This window comes from Filicampus tigris, chromosome 21, assembly GCF_054856515.1.
Source record: "Filicampus tigris isolate MCC_2025a chromosome 21, RoL_Ftig_1.0, whole genome shotgun sequence".
Lineage (NCBI taxonomy): Eukaryota > Metazoa > Chordata > Actinopteri > Syngnathiformes > Syngnathidae > Filicampus > Filicampus tigris.
Window position 1 is genome coordinate 12,714,499 of NC_141237.1, and position 19,121 is coordinate 12,733,619.

A 19,121-nucleotide genomic window follows, 5' to 3' on the forward strand; every position below is an offset into this window, starting at 1 on the left:
CCCTGCGTAATTTCTCTATCTCAAAGTGACGCACAAGTCGATTTCCGGCCCTCCGTGACGGATTGTCTCATCTTGGGCAAAGTTGTGAGAAAAACACAAGATTCATTTATTTCTAAACCAGACGGATGGTCGGCGCGACACCTGTTTTCCTCCTTCAAAGTGTTGGATTAAGGACAATAGGATTAGACATTGGACGATCACAGCTGGCCTCACACTGCATCTGCTGGGACACCGAAAATGCCGTCTCCCTTTCAGACGAACACTATTAGAAGCATTAGTATTCATTGCTGCTCAAACCTGAGAGCCCACGCTAAAAAACTTTGGTGTGATTAGTCTACAGCTTCGCAAAATGTGCTGTATGCAAAAGCATGAAGCGTAAAACTTTGCGGGCCGGCACATGCAACCATCCACGGGCTGAATTAACAGGCTGTAAAAATAGCATTGATGGCTATTCACACACACTTATCTCCACTGCTTACTTCCAGCATGGCAGCATTTAGGTAGACAGATTGAGGGTGCTGCAGATTGCGCGCACAGCCAGGCTATTAGCAAGGGATCCAAACCCTTACCGTGGGGTTTCAGATGAATAATCTTTAAAACCCGCACGTTTGATGTCAAACATTCAGCATTTCCATTTAGAAAGCACCTTTCCTTCATCAAGCAAATGATTCTGTTCATTACAATGCATCCTTATGCTATGTGTTGAAACTTCATTGTCTCTGGGCTTTTCACAACGAACAAAGGCTGCCATAGCCAGCATAATTTATCTGCTGTGTAATTACATAGCGGAGTGCCTCAGGGATGGCCTCTTTGATTCTTTGGTGTAAATTGGAGTTTTCATCACAGCTTCTTCCTGCATCTGATTTCTTTTGTGATTCCTGAAGATTTGCAAGTCATTTGGCACCATGACTCAATCACTTTTTACTCAAGGGGAAACGGTAGATTAGGTTGGATGTGGGGAAGTGTGTATTCATCTGTGTAGGACAGCAAATGAGGGGAACTAATTGCTTCCCATGGAGACACAATTTATTTACGGTATTTACGGTATTTCTTCTAATGACTTAGTTTCGCACAGGAAAACAATTAGGATGATACACTTAAAGATTAAAACCGATTTAACCACATCTTTAGTACACTGCCACTTTTGCAAATTAAAACATTTCCAAGATGTCCAGTGGGATACATCTTTATATTGTCTATCTGGTGAATCTCAGTGCGAATCCCTTACCAGGACAAGGAGTGGTGTTGCACTCCTGGTACTCCTGGGCAGCCCCCATGCAGGTCTGACCCCCATACTTCGGCTCTGGGTTGCTGCAAGCTCGTTTCCTGCTGCGGATGCCACGGCTGCAGTCTCTGCTGCACTGGGTCCAGGAAGACCACGAGGACCAGCCACCATTCACGGTGCGAACAGAGGTCTTCCCCAGATGAAGAACCTCACCTACAGCAAGGAAAATCAAGATTGAGTTTAGCTCAAATAAAGCGCATTTAAAACTTTCACCTGATGGATTCGAAACAGCTGCAGAATTGTAGTGTATCAACTCCGCAGACCTCATTTCTATTTTCTGAAGATGGATTCAGTAAGTTAAGTGCGGCGTTTCGTGTTCATCAAACAACATCAGTTTTCATCATTGGCGCACTCATGTGGAATGAATCACGGAATCCGAAAGAGAAATTTTTATTAAACTATAATTACCACGTGCATTAATCAGCGTTGTGGAAATGCTGCTGCCAGTGAGAGGCAGTGAGCACTAGGGGGAAGAATCATTTGGTCTCTCTGAATGAGAAGCCATCTGTTTGAGTGAATGATAATCACCTGCAATGAAATTACAGCGACTGTCCAAGCCATTGTCGGATGAGTCATTCCTTCAACACTTGGCCACATCCTACTTTTACAGAAGATAATGTGCAGCTCCGGCTCTTAAAAGACAGGCTGCTTACTTTTTGTCAATCTTCTCCGTCACCTTCTTTGAGGCTTTTTATTTCTGTACCTTCTCTTCCTTTTTGCCATTTACGATGACCTCCCACGTTCATTACCACAACCGGGAATCTGTTTTTTCAGCCCTTGTGCTGCCTTGTAATCTCAGAGATATGGAGTGTTTACCTTGTGCTGGTCCTCAACCTCTTCATAAATACGGCCGACCTTGGCATCTTATAGCCTCATCACCTCACAAGCTGGCGTGCGCACTGACGGGGCCCGTCGAGGCGTGTGCTCTATATCGATTCGAAGCGGGCAGTGGCACGGACTGACCCGCCTGCAGCTGTGACCTGATACTCTTCATCCAGACTTCTTTAAGGCCCACATATTGAACGGCTGCTAGTGACGATTATGTTGGCGAGCTTCATCATGTTTCATCTCATTAATGCGGCCATTCACATAACTGTAACCTTTGCTCTTATTGTCATAGAAAAATGCAAATATGCATTAGGTTTATAAACCTTAACATAAGCCGTGTCGTCAGGGAGTCACTTTGGACGCAACATACCATTTTTCTGCACCATTTAATCAGATCCAATAAAAGTACAAAAAAAATGTTTCGCTGGTTATACTTCGCTGTGACAAATATAAACATGAAAATGATATCAGAGGTAGTAACACGATGTTAATCATTGTCTTCAAGGTTTGAATTTAACGCAAAGTACCGGTATCTTTGTTTATATAGCACATTTCATGCGCAGGGTAACTAGATTAGATTCACAAAATTAAAAGTACAACATTTCAAAGCTTTTACAGACAAAACAATTAAAGATACGTGAAAGCAAAGTAAATAAAAAGTAGCTTACTAAAATTATAAACAGTGCAAGAACAAGAATTTGGAAAACATGATATTATAAATGCTTTAGAAAGACCTTATTCATAGGTAAGAACTGTTTTTAGCCTGGATTTAAAAGCATTTTCACTCAGAGCTGACCACACTGCTGTTGCCAGCTTATTCCATTTGCATGCAGCATAACAGCTGGATGTTGATTCACCATGTTTGCTTTGAATTCTGGACTCAATTAATAGACCGGAGTCTGCTTACCTCAGTGCTCTATTGCATTTTATCCAATTAGAATTTCTTTGATGTACTGTATTTGGGACCTAAACCATTCAAGATATGTTCTGACACCGAGCTGCAACTGTTTGATGCTCTTGCGGGGGAGTCCAGTCAAAAGACCATAACAATAATCAAGTATGTTGGATATAAAAGCATGGATAAACTTCTCCTGGTCTGCCTGGAGCATCCAACCCTTCACTCTATCAGGCTACTTAGTGATTGATTTTATGACTGCAAAAAGTCAGATCTGAATCTATCAGCACACAAAGGCATGGGCCTTGGTGTTTGGTTTTTAAACACAGTGACTCGAGTGTTTATGAACAGCAGGCCTCTCTTTTCTTTCTTGCGGAATACAATTACCTCAGCGTGGCTTTGGTTTACTTGAAAACAATTTTGCATCATCCTTTTGTTTTAGACAGTGACGTGACAAATTAAATTGGTGTCATTTGGGGACATTGATATAGCTGCATGTCTTCTGCATAGCCAAGATAGCCAACATTGGCCTTCTGAAAATTTGACCCATAGGGTAGCATTTACAGACTGAATAAAAGGGGTCCGAGGACAGACCCTTGAGGGACCCCACGTCATGCATGGCTGTTCAGATTCAAAACTTGTGATGGTCACAAAATGACTCCTTTCCTCCAAGTAGGACGTTTAATTGGGTTTAACTCATTTACCTCGGCATATGTGGTACCATTCAGCATATCGTGTCAAATTAGCGGTGTTTCTAGGCCAAGAAGATACTTAATATATTAGGATTTTGAGGTTTAGCCTTGACAGATGCATTCTTGATTGTCAATATGTAATATGTATAATAATTGTGTATCGTGTTAATGCAACTTTGCCTTCCTATACCAACGGTTTGACTCTCATTTTCACTCTAACAACTCGCAGTGTCTGTAGCTATTGATCTGTATGTATATGTATATATGCAAGTGATCTGATCCAAGTGCCCTTGAGCTGGACAGAGATGAAAAAGGATGCAGTGTCATAAGATCTAACAGTCACCTTCGCAAAGAGACATCATTATAGTTAACTCCATTCCTGTTGCTTCACAAGCTATTCATGTTCTGCAGAGTGTTAGTTGAAGACAGAAGAGTGTACTGTCTATGCAGGAAAAAGGAATCACAGTGTAATACCACACAGACAATGTAAAGGCCTTCAAATAGTGATATCTGTGCACGGCTTCAAATGTAAACATTTATTGATATCATATACTCTATGCCCACAAGTGAGAAAGTGTCCTAGATTCAGAGCAGCACAGCCATTTTCTATGTGTGTGTCATGCTATTAAATGTTGTGTTGTGGTTGCCCACAGTCGAAACCATGTAACAGAAATCTCTTGGCTGCCCTGAGATCTGTCAGGCGGCACCTTCCCCAAGGGACGCTTTTCATGGAGGAGCCAAGTAAAGAGAAAGCAATTAAAACTCTTAAAAGGGCACAGGGGCGTAATAAACAGAACAGACTCACAAATTGCCATGAAATACACAATGATGTGCACAAAAGAAATTTGACACCTGGTCGTTACAGGAAGCAGAAGACGATATTGGGTTTGTTTTGCTCCAAACTAAAACGATGTGGCTTGTCAAACACTTTGACAACAAAAAGGCTCCTTAGTGTACTGATGGAAGAATCCAGGAAGCGACAGGTCAATTTGGGATAGTCACTTGCAATCAACGCTACACTGCTGCCTATTGATCAATAACTAAGATGGTGGACTTAGAAAAGCCATTCAATCAGGTACGGGTCATCACAACTCTTGGTCCCTGCACAAATGGAGTTGGGTTCATGTTGCCAGCAGTAGTCCACCTTGTTAACAGCGGACGCTGGATTCCACCAATGCTGCCCTTTGTCACCAGTTCCATTCATTATCTGTCTGAACAGAATTTCTAAGAGCATACCCTTGACCTGGAACACCTCTGTGTTCCCCTGATCGAACCGAAGGTCATTGTCTTGGTTTCTCTACTTGGATTGCTGCCACCCAGATAAGCAGAATAAAATGGCTGGATGAATACTCAAGCCAGTCTCAAGATCATCCACATAGTGTTATGTGGTACAGGAATTGAACAACATTTCATCCAGTTAAAGGTTGCTGCTTGATGTGGCATTTATGAAAAAAACATCAAGGTTGCCTCATTCCGAACACGTCCGTGCAGTTCGGTCTTCAAAGGATAGAAAAACAAACAACAACAACAACATGAAAGCTGGTGGCGGTCATTTTAGAACGCTTTTGAGGGGGCAACACCAAATGTGATATCCTGCTGGTCCAACTCCACTGTAAGGTTGTGTTTTTCGACCATCGGGTTCACATCACATATGGCTTCCATAAAAGACAACGTCTGACTTCAAGGATTTTAAATCACAATGCCAACTCAGCGATTCGTTTCATATGTTGGCTTATTGTTTATGTGGTCCATTAGTTTGTCTGGTAAGAAATCGCTTGATCTCAGCTTCTGACAGACGGTTGGCCCTTGAACACATCACCAATTGATTTTGCTGCATAGAACTTTTACAGTAACTCAATGCTGACAACGTTATGGGTATTTAAAGGTGAGTGAAAATCATCTGAAAACAGATGCTGATGGGAATAAATTTGACCTATAAACCAAAGGTATGCTTTTGAAATGTCCAGGTTAAAAAGTTATTGTTTGAGTTAGAGTGCACTGGACAGATGTGGGCCTGAATTTGGTCGTTTTCAATGTATAAACTGGCAAAGGATTCATCAACAAAAAAAGAACAAAAGCTACTGAGAAGCAAGACAACCGGGTCTGTTTTTTTGTACTGTTGTCAAAATCAAGCCTTTCCTTCTTCCCTGGTAAATTGAGGCACCGATGGGATGCCAACAAAGCATCCAGTCTGAAAAAGCAACAAAGCGAGAAACCAAGCCACAACAAGTTTATATGTGAATTTAAAGGTCAGGATCAAATCTTTTTTCTCTCTCATGAAAAGGCACACTACAAACCACCTGGCAGGGAATTTTTTCAAGTCAAAGGCGTAATTTCATTGCAAACAAAGGAGAAAGAATTACATGACTGTCTTGTTTTTTTTCTCATATCACTTAATGTGTCAAGGGGTTGTCAAATGAGTTGTGGTTCCTTTGTAACAATAGCTGTGTAACATTTGGCCCACTGCAATAGGGAAAATGAGCCAAAGTGAGACCCAATGCATGCCTTCTATCACCAACCAAGATAGTACCACGATTTAACTGACGTCAACGCAACGAAGTGTACACGTGTTGGCCAATACAATAAGTCAATAACCAATAATTTAACTTCTTATAATTGTAGGGCAGTGTAACATCCCTTGTTAATAAAGGTGTTCCAATGATTAAAGTTGGAACTTGAAATGAAGAAATTCACATTTAATAGTATCCCCAAAAATATAAATAAATACAAATAATACCAAAAAAGTCAGTTCATCATAATATAAATATGTGAATCATTCAGGTAAGCAGAATGTACATTTACTCTATTTATCTTAAAGTTGCAGCACTTTAAAAAGATCTAATCGAGCAATGACCTGCGATAAGAACTTAAAATAAACACACTTTTAAGCTAAGCCTGTTGTTTTCCCCTTTATAAAAGCCAATTAGCCGTATAAAGCGTAGAGTGCTGGCTGAGCTGAGAGGGAAAACAAAGCACAGACAATATAAGGATAGCGCAGCGGTTATCATCCGTCAGCACTGGCATGTGTCCACCAAGTCTGTGCTGTGTAGAAAAGTAATCTGATGCCCATGAGAGGGTCCTGGCCCTGATAGCACATCAGCTCAAGTGAAACGCATCAAACCTGCTGACATCCCACACTTTCTCCAGGGGAAACAATGAAGCCATCGCTCAGTAAAGCAAGCTGACCACAGAATAAACTCACAAGCTTCCAAAGAGATGGCTGTGGTTTTCTTCTCACATTGCGAATACACTTAAGAAAATGAAATATACTCAGGTCTAATTCCAACACTTTAAGTCCAATGTTAGTGCTCCTATATGACTACTAAGACTAGATCATTTTTTTCCCCTTTCTATTGATCGAACCAGACAAGCACATTAGTCTTTATAGCTATCATTTATACTTCCGGCTGGCCTGTGGTCACACAGAATGACTTAAGACTAAATCTTATATTCGTATGAGGCCGAAGACACGGACAGGTTGTTGGAGTCAAACAGTGGGAGGTGTAAAACCTTATTTAAATATTTAATAAGCCAAAAAGTTGTTTTTTATTCTTGTAAACTAACAGAAGGGGCGGCACGGTGGTCGACTGCTTAGCACGTCCGCCTCACAGTTCAGAGGTCGTGGGTTCGTGTGGAGTTTGCATGGAGTTTGCATGTTCTCACCGTGCCTGTGTGGGTTTTCTCCGGGTACTCCGGTTTCCTCCCGCATTCCAAAAACATGCATGGTAAGTTGATTGGACACTATAAATTGCCCCTAGGTGTAATTGTGAGTGCGGATGTTTGTCTCTGTGTGCCCTGCGATTGGCTGGCAACCAATTCAGGGTGTCCCCTGCTTACAGCTGGGATAGGCTCCAGCACGCCCGCGACCCTTGTGAGGAGAAGCGGTATTGCGGGCAACTTGTTGCTCAAGCGCTGTTTGGTTTTCTGGACTGTGCTTAAAATTGGACAACCAGAACAAACGACAGCAGTCATTTTTACGGATGTCACTTTTATTGCGTTCTGGCAATGACTGCATCGACTAAAAAGATTATTACTCGATGCTCGAGTATCTAATAAAGGTATTTTGTTTATTAGAATTCAGTTGTGGGTATATTTTAATGTAAATTGCGTCAGATAAATGAATGGGAAAACAGTTGGTGGACCGCTGAGATTGTCCTGTGCTGCTCTCGCGCTGCGTGTGTGTTGTGCTGTTATAAAAAACAGGAGCAAGCGGCAACCTGAAAGTCTACTTTTTTATCCATGGGGGAATTATGTAAACAAGCACAAAAGCTCATTATTTTATTGATTTCGACTGTCTGGTATGTAGGACTGTAACACACAATCGATTTGGTTGCCAATTGATATTTTCATTTTTTTTATATTAATTTGGGGATCGCATATATTTTGTATTTATTGTTTTTCTAAAATGCTGCAATATTGTTTTGTGAGTAAATTTTTATTTATTTACATTGTGCTCTAGTATTTATTCCTTTTTGATTTGGTTTGGTACGGCGCATTTCCTGAGCACAGAAGAAACGAGAGGTGAATTAGAGCGAGGCTGTTCGTGTCTGAATAAAGACGCAACAAAACACTGTAATGCCGTGTCGGTTGTATTTAGCAAGGAAGACGCCAGAAGAAATACATAAAGTCAAACCTATATCGCAACCCGCCATAACACGGCCTCCGAAGATAAGAAAGAAAAACTTTTAAGGGTTATACTATACCAACAACGTACGTCACGACTATCACCGTGGCAGGGGGACTCAGCCGTGCACGTGCCAGCTGAGCAATTCATCCTCATCGTCAATATTTTGAAGCAGATGTAACGTCTCCTCTACTCTAAAGCTTTTTTGTTTTAATAACATATGTATAAATCATGGTGACCAGTAGACTTTATCGATGCTATATATATATATATATATATATATATATATATATATATATATATATATATATATATAAATTAAAAAAAATAGGCTATGAAAAAGTTAGCAATTATACAAGAATAATATCATATACCACTAGAGAAAAGAGAATCATTTTAAGACAATAAGAAAGTAAGCGTTATACAATAAGGTAAGGTGATGTTGTGACTTTTGGCTTGTCCCAAAAGGTGTCGCAACAGCAAGTCCTACACATACAGTATACTATGAGAAAATTAATTTTATGATTAAAAAGTCAGAATTTTACATGAGCAAAGACAACATTATATGCTGTATTATTGTGTTGCATGAATAAAGTTCATTTTGTGAGAATAAACCTATCTTACGATGAGTACTATTGTGTAGCGTCCCAAGTCATTGTCCACATTAAATAACCTTGAATTGGATTTCTTTGATCTAATCCAGGGGTGAGCAATTCCGGTCCTCGAGGGCCGGTATCCTGCATGTTTTATATGTCACCTTGCTGCAACCCACCTGATTCAAATGGGGAAAGATGGAAAACAGGCATGAGACCCGCCCTCGAGGACTGAAATTGCCTACCCCTGATCTAATCAGAAAGGTTTTTAATGCATCGTTAATGTTAATTTTGCTGAAAATTGACATAAAGCGCAAGGAACTCTCCAAACAAGCTAGGGGCAAAGTTGTTGAGACGTACAAGTCTGCTGGGTTATACAAATATTCAAATCTTTGATGATCACCGGGAGCACCATCATATCCATCACAATCAATGGAAAAAAACATGGCAGCGCACAAACCTGCCAAGAGAGGGCCGCCCACCAAAACTCATGGACCAGGCAAGGAGGGCATAAATCAGAGAGGCAGCACAGAAAACAAAGATAACCCTTTTGGAGCTGCAGAGTCTGTCCATAAGGACTACAATAAGCCATACACTCCATAGAGCTAGGCTTTATGGGTGAGTGGAGACCATTTCAAAATAAAAAAAATAAGGCACATTTTCAGTTTGCAAAAATTGAGTCAAAGGAAAGATGGACGGTACTCATTACCAGGATATGCAGGATATATTCTATGAAAGCCCACTAGTTGAAACAGGGCATTCTGATAAATATTGCATTTGTGGAATAAGTGTTAATCCACTCGCTTTTAGCCATCTCTGGGAGCGGCCATTTTGTCTTCTGTCGACTGAAAATGACATCACAACTGCTCACAACGACCAATCACGGCTGACCTGTTTTCTGAATCTGAGCCGTGATTGGTCGTTGTGAGCAGTTGTGATGTCATATTCAGTCGACAGAAGACAAAATGGCCGCGACCAGAGATGGCTAAAAACGAGTGCATTTTGCTGCTTAATTTATATTCCACAAACGCAAAATTAATCAGAATACCGTGCTTCAACTAGTGGGCCTGCTGGGAACGTATTCTCGAAAAAAATGCTTGCGTTGACTTCCGCTTTAAGCAAAACCTAAGCAAAGTCAGAAATCATGTATAGCGACAAGAAAATATTATAGTACATAAATCCTTGCACGCAACATTATGTTGTCACAAATGTGGCCAAATTGCTACATTAGCTAAATGGATGAAGCATGAATTTGATCACCAGGATTTGATTCTGACATCTGTGCTTTTAGCCATAACAGGTTCCAAATTATCGCTATCATTAAGCTATGATCATTCACGTGAAGCAGCGCAGTATGCGGTAGCGTGTAAAAGCTTTTTTAAAAAAAAAAATCAGTCACCATTTATCTCCTGTAATAAAGACTGATACGCATCTTAACATGAGTCAAGAGCAATAAAAGCTCTACATGCACCATCACATTATGACGGTATGTGACAAAAGCATGTGATCTGAAGACGATGCAGAAGAGATCCCAAACAAGATGATATGATGGGAGATTAGTGGAGCATCCAGACAGTGTGTTCAGGAGAAAGCTTGTAATGAATCGGCTTGAAATGAGAAATGAAAATGAAGGCCATAAACTTGAAACACTACTGACCGTGGATGCAATTGGCTCATAAACATCTATTTTCATTTGCCAACCAGCACATATATTTTATTTTCCCTGCCTGATGTGCGAGATGGGAGGAAAGGACCTGATTTCTCTTTAGGCGCTACTCAGTACTTTATCACCAGACATGAATGGTAAAATTCGGGAAAAGATTCACACCCTGTTTTCCTTAGCTCATATTGTTTCGACGCCAATAAACAAAACTGGGGTGGTTTTGAAATAGCTGCTTTCTCTGAGTGGCTAGCTTGGCTGCCTCACACTTGCGACGTTCTGCGTCTGAATCTCGCTCCGCCGCTTGCCCGAAAGGTCAACTAGTAGCTTGACTAAAAAATAAAATCATTCAAGACTCCAGCATAAATTAAGCAAATGAATTCGTATTTACGAAATAATTGTCGGTTTTGAATGCCAGTATGAAAGGGATATAAAGGGGAATGGCATCCAAGAGTAAAATTTAAGTGGGTAACGTCTGACAAAGGCTCTAACGTTTCAATTAAGAAATCAGCTCTTATTAAACACATTCACATTGTTCATCTTTAAAAAAAAAAAAGAAAGGGATTTGTCAGTCATAGCCCCCAGGCTGCATTATCTACAAGTGAGACATGCTGCTGCTTCTTTTGTCACTTGCTGTGATTAATTCACGTGATCTGATGTCAGGCTTGTTTCTGGTGACATTTTCTAATGAAACACATACGTAGGCCACCATACGCAGGCATGTGTGCGCACACACACATCTTCCTGATAATGAGACAAACCAGTTCAAAGCTCCCGGGTGTCTGATTGTCTTAAAAGTTTAAAAATTGACTTTCTTTTTTTTTTTTTTTTTCACCGCGCCCGGTGGTGCTTCTTGCATACTCTCAAAATGTGACATCAACAATGTGTACCTGTGACAACACTGGACTAGATTGATAATCTGGAATAATGAAGCAGGGAGAAGAAACATTCAACAAGTATGACGGACCACCCAGATTCAACTCAAGTGGAACGGGCCGTTATGATAAAAGCCCACCAACACCATAAACCTTTTTTTTTTTTTTTTTTTTTTAATTTAAACTGGGGAAGGGTGTTTCGCCACCCGTATTAATCCTAATCCTTGCATTTAACATGCCAATTACCTGCTTCTTTGTATAAATGCTTAGATGTCTAGTTTCTGAAGGTCCTAACTGGAATAGCTGCAAAGTCTGTGGGTCTTCATGGTGAATATTAAGAAGAGAAAAAACAGTATATCGACACAAGTATTAGATGGCATCAAGATATTACACCTGGAAGTGAAAATTGGAATACAACATAGTAGTGGGAACTGTTTACACTGGATTCTGTGTTCCCCCTTCATCCGTTAAGCACGTACATATTGGATGAGAAGGCCTGTCTCATAATCTCTGTTTATGGTTGTTCCCAAAGATTTGAGGTCAAGGCACTTTGTAGACTTCCAACTGTACCAAATGATGCTGATTTGACAGTGGCAGTGTTAGCTCAGATCAGGATGAACTCCCTTAGTTTAGTATAGAAAATAGTATAGTGGAAACCATGCTGCATTCAATGCATCAGTCTGAATGAGACACACTAATAAACAACTACGGAGCAGACGAGGGTCTCCAATATTCCTGACATATTGAGTGTTGGCCAAAGCAAGAAAACGAAAAATGGAGAATGTATAGTATGATATAATAGTGTTTTCGTCTCCCATACTCTCATCTGAGCATATTTCAAAACCCTGGTTTAGTACCTGGTTTATCCAGCAGAAATATGACCACAGCAAATCAAGTACAAACCATACTGTGTAAAAGGGGCAATAGTTGGAAGCATATAGTATGAAGGAATATTAAAAGTAAACATCTGCATAATTAAGAAGTTGGTCTAAATACCTTTTCCCAAATTGTGTATCGTGGCGGAGATTAATGTACACTCAACAAAAATATAAACGCAGCACTTTAGTTTTTGCTCCCATTTTTAATAAGATGAACTCAAAGGTCTAAAACTTTTTCCACATACACAATATAACAATTTGTCTAAATCTGTGATGGTGAGCACCTCTCCTTTGCCGAGATAATCCATCCCACCTCACAGGTGTGCCGTATCAAGTTGCTCATTAGACACCATGATTAGTGGACAGGTGTGCCTTAGACTGCCCACAATATAAGGCCATCTGAAAGGTGTAGTTGCGTTTCATGGGGGGGGGGGGGGGGGCTCAGAAAACCACACATCACACACGTTGTCTGCCATCTGCCCTGAACAATGTAAACCGGGATTTATCTGTGAAGAGAACACCTCTCCAACATGCCAGGTGCCTTGATATGGCGCAATGGTCATATATTGAGTATGTGGGAAAAAAATGTAGATCTTTGAGTTCATATCATTAAAAATGGGAGCAAAAACAAAAGTGTTGCATTTATATTTTTGTTGAGTAGTTTTAATTGGAAGTTAATTAACATGTCTCATGCTTTGGTCTGCCAAATGACAGAAAACAGAAGTTGATATATGAGTTGATTTTTTTTTTTTTTTTTAAGCAGCGTTTGAAAGCAACGGGAACATTTGAGCGTAAACATGCACAGAACGATTGAGTTGGACCAGGGAAAGGCAACAAAAGCTTCTCACCATCAGTGGAGCAGCCCGTCGAGCCGTCGCTGGAGCAATAGCGCATCTCGATCCTCTGCCTGCCCACCTCCAGCAAGCTGGCATCCGGGATGCGAGCCTTGCACGTGTAACGGAAACGCTGCTCGTAGTGGCCGCCGTTGTCCGAGATGTTAACCGGTGTCCACGGGGTCCAGGGAGTGGTCTTCTTCAGGTCGGGACAAGGTTGGGAATTGCAGGACTGGTACTCCTGCAGATGAGGGGACAACATATTTATATGCGGCAAGATCATTTGCTGGTAGGACAAGATAATCACGAGTCATTAACTCATTCACTGCCATTGACGAATTTATCTGTCTTTTCACAGTCCAGCCATTCAATCCCTGGAATTTACATTTTTTTTCATGCTTAGAAACAAGAGACATTTGCTCCTAAAATTCTCAACAGGTGACAAATGTGAAATGAAACAGCTTATTTGATGTCATAGAAACAAAGAGCTCTTTCAAATATTCCATTGCTGCTCATCCTTGAAAGCCAGCTGATTCTGGTTCTGGTTGGTTTATGTTGCTGATGCGGCAGTCTGCCGCGCCAAAATATCCGCTTGGCTGGCTGGGGCCCGATGAGGATACATTCCCTTCAGACACCTTCACTGAACATGGCGAGACGCAAACAAAGCAGGCAGAAAAGGTCATTGATGGAGTTCAGAGGCAAGTGGAAAGAAAAGGAGGGCAGGAAGGGGGAAGCAAGGGATGCAAGGCAAGGATGTGAACCATGGAGGTGGAAATGAGGCGCTTTCTCCTGTCTGCATTTGGCTATAAATATGAAAAACACATCAATGAAGCTCATGAAGTGGGTCACATTCAGGAATATATGGCCTTAGAAGTTCCCTCCACCAGCTTCCATTAGGACAAGCGGTCAGAAAATAACATTTGAGGTGCTATATGTGATGATAACCGTAGTGAGGAGATACCGTAATCACAGCTGTTCCATGCCAGAGGAAGTGGAAGACTGACTGCTATTTTTCCCTTGCAGGCTTGTTTATTTATGCAGAATATACCTTGAGTGACTGCCAGACCTTGGAAAAATAAGATAAGAGCCCGGCGGATAGAGCAGTGTGACAGGTCACAAATATTAGGTAAACCTACACAATCAAATGAGATTTAATAGTTGCATGTTGCACTGCACATCATACTATGGCGGGGTCGACAACCTTAAATACTTCAAGAGCCATTTCAATCGTCTCCTATGGAAAAAAAAAACACGGTGAGCCACAAAAAAGTGAGGAGAGCACTTAACATCTTCTTTTTTTTTTTTTTACAGCTATGGGAAAAAATTAAGAGGCCGCCATGTTTTCTTCAATTTTTTGACATTCAAACATTCCCAAAACGTCTGCTGATTTTTGCAGATTTATTGATTATCGGAATATCCGAATCAGCATTGGCCTAATCTGATCCATATCGGTTGGGCCCTATTAAATACTGATTATTTATTTCCCAGTCACAGCAGGATGAAAGACCCACATGCAGCTCTGAAGTCCTTATAAACATAACCAAAATATATATTGGAAAAAAATACACCTCAGCATGATGCAGTTCACTTCCATAAAAATGCAAACCGCAAACAACCATAAATAATTTTTTTCCTCTAATACTGACGCGGCAAGAATTTTCTCATTGTCCCAAATAAACATACACTTGTTTTAGTTACTTATAAATAATCAGTATTTAATAGGGCCCAACCGATATGGATCAGATTAGGCCAATGCTGATTCGGATATTCCGATAATCAATAAATCTGCAAAAATCAGCAGACGTTTTGGGAATGTTTGAATGTCAAAAAATTGAAGAAAACATGGCGGCCTCTTAATTTTTTCCCATAGCTGTAAAAAAAAAAAAAAAGAAGATGTTAAGTGCTCTCCTCACTTTTTTGTGGCTCACCGTGTTTTTTTTTTCCATAGGAGACGATTGAAATGGCTCTTGAAGTATTTAAGGTTGTCGACCCCGCCATAGTATGATGTGCAGTGCAACATGCAACTATTAAATCTCATTTGATTGTGTAGGTTTACTTGGAACAAGGCATGCAGAACAACCCTGGGCCACAAACTACTGCAGCAGTCCACAGACAAATCAATTATTATCATCTGCTCACGTGTAGCCTATTTTGCTCAATGTCCATTAATGAAGTGGCCTTTGAGTGTACACCCCTCATTATTTTCACTTTTACATCTTTCTTGGTCTCATTCCATCTATCTGTTGTATTGTATCTTTTACAGTTCATAACTCATCCCCACTTCCTGGTCATCCTTTTCCCGCCGGTATCCGCCTCATCTTTCTTTGCCTCTTCCAATCGTCACACTTTCCCTCCCTTTGAGAGCCAAGGTTAAAAACACACTGGTGGGATTGCGATTCTGTTAGTGCCCATGATGAACGAGCGCGTCAGGTCCACTGCACTTCCTGCCTCTTTCCATCTAGTGCTGTAATCACCGCCGCACATAAATATTTAACATTATCCCACACTAGCCGCCACTGGTTTGTGATCATCAGACACAACAACATGCAGACAACCCTCGTGTCTTTCTGGCGTCCGTAGCAACTACAAGAACAAGCTAACAAAAGCGAAGATAAAGGTAAGTGATCTGTGGGTGTTGTGAGTTGTTAATGGTTGCCAAACACAGTAAATATTTAATGAAACCTCTCTGGTGTGCTTTCCCCCCAATGCTCTCAAAGGATTCATGTCAATCCAGAGGCCTAAGGAGATCATTACCGGGCTTAAAGCTAAACCACATTCAGTGACTCGAGAGACTCTGCGTTAACTACTGCTTGTATATAGTTTATAGCAAGATGGTCAATGTATACCGAATAAAGACATCCCACTGAGTGAACCGACATAAAAAGCCATGTGGCTTAGCAAGAGGTGTAAAGCCTTTGAATGGGTACCAGAAGGTTTCCCGTTTCCCTAGAACAGAGGTACACAAATATAAATCTTAAAGGGCTACAAATTATTTTTCAACAAGTCAAAGGTCCATTTGAGGTCGTTCGGGCTACATCGGGATAATAGTGTAATTAGCAAAATGGCCTTTTTTGTTTAAAGCACAAATCTGAACTCAAATTAAATGTCGTTTCCCTTTTGACATGGTGAAAATAAATAGTTGAATAAACACAAAGCACGACCCTTGTCACGAATCCAAAACAAATGTATGAGGAGGACGTTGAGAACTTTTCTTTCCACTTTTCTTTTCCGAAACACACTTTCGCATGTGTTTACCTAACCGTGTGGCAGGCGAGCGTATGCCAAGTGTAATTACTTATCATTACGTGTGTTTCTGCGGATGTGGTACTTTGTTGTGCTCAGAGAGTTGGAGGTGAATAATAACGAGTGTTGCCTATCTAACCTCCCACCATGATTATACTAATTATGCTCCTTATTGGTGCGCCTGTGTTGTTGGATGTAGAGGTTGTGTCGGTGTATATTTACGTACACACTGGCTCCCTGACATTTAAGACAAACTTCCACACGTGAATTATTAGTGTGACTAATCCTCTTCGGAGGCTTTATCTAACACCATCGTGTCCATGGTGACGTAGCGTTCCTCACATCCCCGTGACGCGTCTGTTTAATTAGCGTCTACAGCAGCGCACTTTGTCAAACAGACTTCACCCTGTGTGTGATTTCATAAACGAGGATGCTGTTGTCCAGGAGCTGGACTTTGGGGTCATTTCCATCACTTGCGATGAACTTTGAATCATGTAAAAATACACAACCACAACAGTCGGCTTGAACAAAAATCATGCCTTAGTCCAACATTTCAGATGGTTTGTATTTGGGCTATGACAAATAACCATAAACTAAGCATTCATGTTGATACGTTGACAATCTCAGCAGCCACGCTATTATATGGATGAGCATAAAGAGCTCAGAAGTGGCCTTTCATTGCTGGGGAAGCACCAGTTTGACTTTTAGTAATGCCACAGGGTTTGTGTTCTAATATGTAATTAAAGCGGAAGTCAACCCGTACATATATCTTTTTAAGAATGGTGACAAAATGGCCTCGCCCGGAGATGGATAAAAATGGGCGGATTTTGCTGCTTAACTCATATTTCATATTAATCATATTGCCTTGTTTCAACTAGTGGGCCTGCATAGAACATATTCTTGAAAAATGTTTGGTTTGACTTCCCATCTTTAAGTTACTTGTGCTGTAGCACATATGCATCGACACAAAAATCAAATATGGCCGCCACCGGAAAACTAAAATGTCATATTGCGGTTCCACTTAGGGCTACACCAATATAAAAAAACTACTTGTTCACTGTTTCTTGGGGTGAGAAATCAAACCCATCAATGACCTTCAGAGATTCAGATTTCGAAATCTTGATGGCAGATTGGTGGGAGATTAGTCGCGTCTCTCCATGGGTCCGTGAGGCCCATAACTCTTGCTGCCGTGATTACACGCCTGCGCCTTGATTACATGTAGCTTGACAAGGGTGAGCTGCTATGCATACCATACCACCACATTGGAGAAGACATTCTAGTCTTCTCTGGTGGCCATATTTGATTTTCTGCGTATCAGTCACCAAGGGGCTACCCCAACTTGTATGCGGTGCTTTTGGAAAACCTTGTGCCCTACCTCCCACCATACCAAACTGCCAAAACCTGTCACCAGAGTGCACAATTCTTATGATTTCCCTCTCCTCTACTTAAAATGTAGAACAGAAAAAAAAAAAGTCAGAAGAATAGCTTGCCATCCAAAAGCTATGATATACCTTGTTGCTGTTATTGCACTACGTTAAAGTGTCGGTTTCAGCCCTCTAGCTTCTCTTGACAGCATGGCGGGCGGGCTGTTTGATTTCAGGAGCAGTGAGAAACCAATCTTGACTGTCAGCGAGCCAAGTTGGACGTCACTGCAGCATGAATAATTCAATTGTGAATTGACATCCCTCCCCGCTTGTTTGGCTGTTTGGATGACCTTCATTCGCGGAACCTTTTCACAATCAGCCATGCGTGATTTGCAACGCAAGGTAAACGTAATTGCAGGGCTGAATTACAGAAAGATCTGACTGACCTTCACATTTGATTATGGAACCTTTCAATTGTCCATAATTATAAAAGCTCATTATGTCCACAAGTGAATACAAACGTCAGTGTGGCTGTGTGAATGAAACCACTGTGACGCATCTACAAAATGTTAATGTCTGCTTTCCAAGAAATACTGAATTTTCACAGAAATGTACAAATTCATGGAATACTGCTAACATTGATTCATTGATGACACACAGTTTATTTGTTAAAAAAAAAAAAGCCAGATGAAAGCACAAAGACGACGAGCATGGCCATGTTAAAAAAATGTCATATACGTATATATCCATTTATCATTCTAAAAGAAAAACAACTCTTTGGCTATTATGTCTATTTGTCAACTAAAATCTGAATGTGAATCAAAAAACTATTTTTTTTCAAACATTTGAACTTGACAACGTGATTCAAGTGTTTGGCTAGATGCCTTAGTCTCCCTGAATTTCAATTCTTCACCTTCATATCAGACATTTTTATGCTTCCAGATTTGCGGCCAGTTTTGGGAAGTCCATTTTAATATAGAGAAAGAACGTGAGGGGCAATACCATGTGACTGCTCAGTGGAAGTGGAGAGGTGCCTTTTCCATTTGTGTGATACTGTGTAGCAACTAACTAACATCATTGTCAATTATCAGTATGCAAGGCTGAGGCTCCAAGGCTGTGTGGGAGGCGTCATAATACAGTACAAGCTTTTTTCACATTATCAAATGGTCCATTAGATAATGCTTGGGGCGGACTTTTTCCACAAATGTTAATTTAGTCGACCAGGGTCTCTTGTGGTTGGGGGGGATGTTGAAGATTGTTGCAAACAAAGTCAGATGGTGGAAAAAGTTAATTGAGTGAATGTATTCCCTCAAATAGTGAGACTCATAGACGACCTTTTTCAGATCTGAAA

At 40.8% G+C, this 19,121-nt stretch overlaps 1 protein-coding gene across 6 annotated transcripts in view; it reads right to left on the minus strand.

The window, feature by feature from the left end:
- Positions 1 to 19,121, minus strand: part of sema5a (sema domain, seven thrombospondin repeats (type 1 and type 1-like), transmembrane domain (TM) and short cytoplasmic domain, (semaphorin) 5A) — a 136,732-nt gene that overhangs the window by 12,748 nt on the left and 104,863 nt on the right. For all 6 annotated transcript variants that reach the window (XR_015084291.1, XM_086020966.1, XM_086020968.1 and 3 more), the window contains 2 exons: positions 13,179 to 13,404; positions 1,229 to 1,438 (listed from right to left, as the gene is read on the minus strand). Coding sequence is in view for 5 of the 6 variants with exons in the window: in XM_086020966.1 (XP_085877092.1) it covers positions 1,229 to 1,438; positions 13,179 to 13,404 (436 nt within the window). In the remaining variant the exon portion in view is untranslated. The remainder of the gene's footprint in view (positions 1 to 1,228; positions 1,439 to 13,178; positions 13,405 to 19,121) is intronic.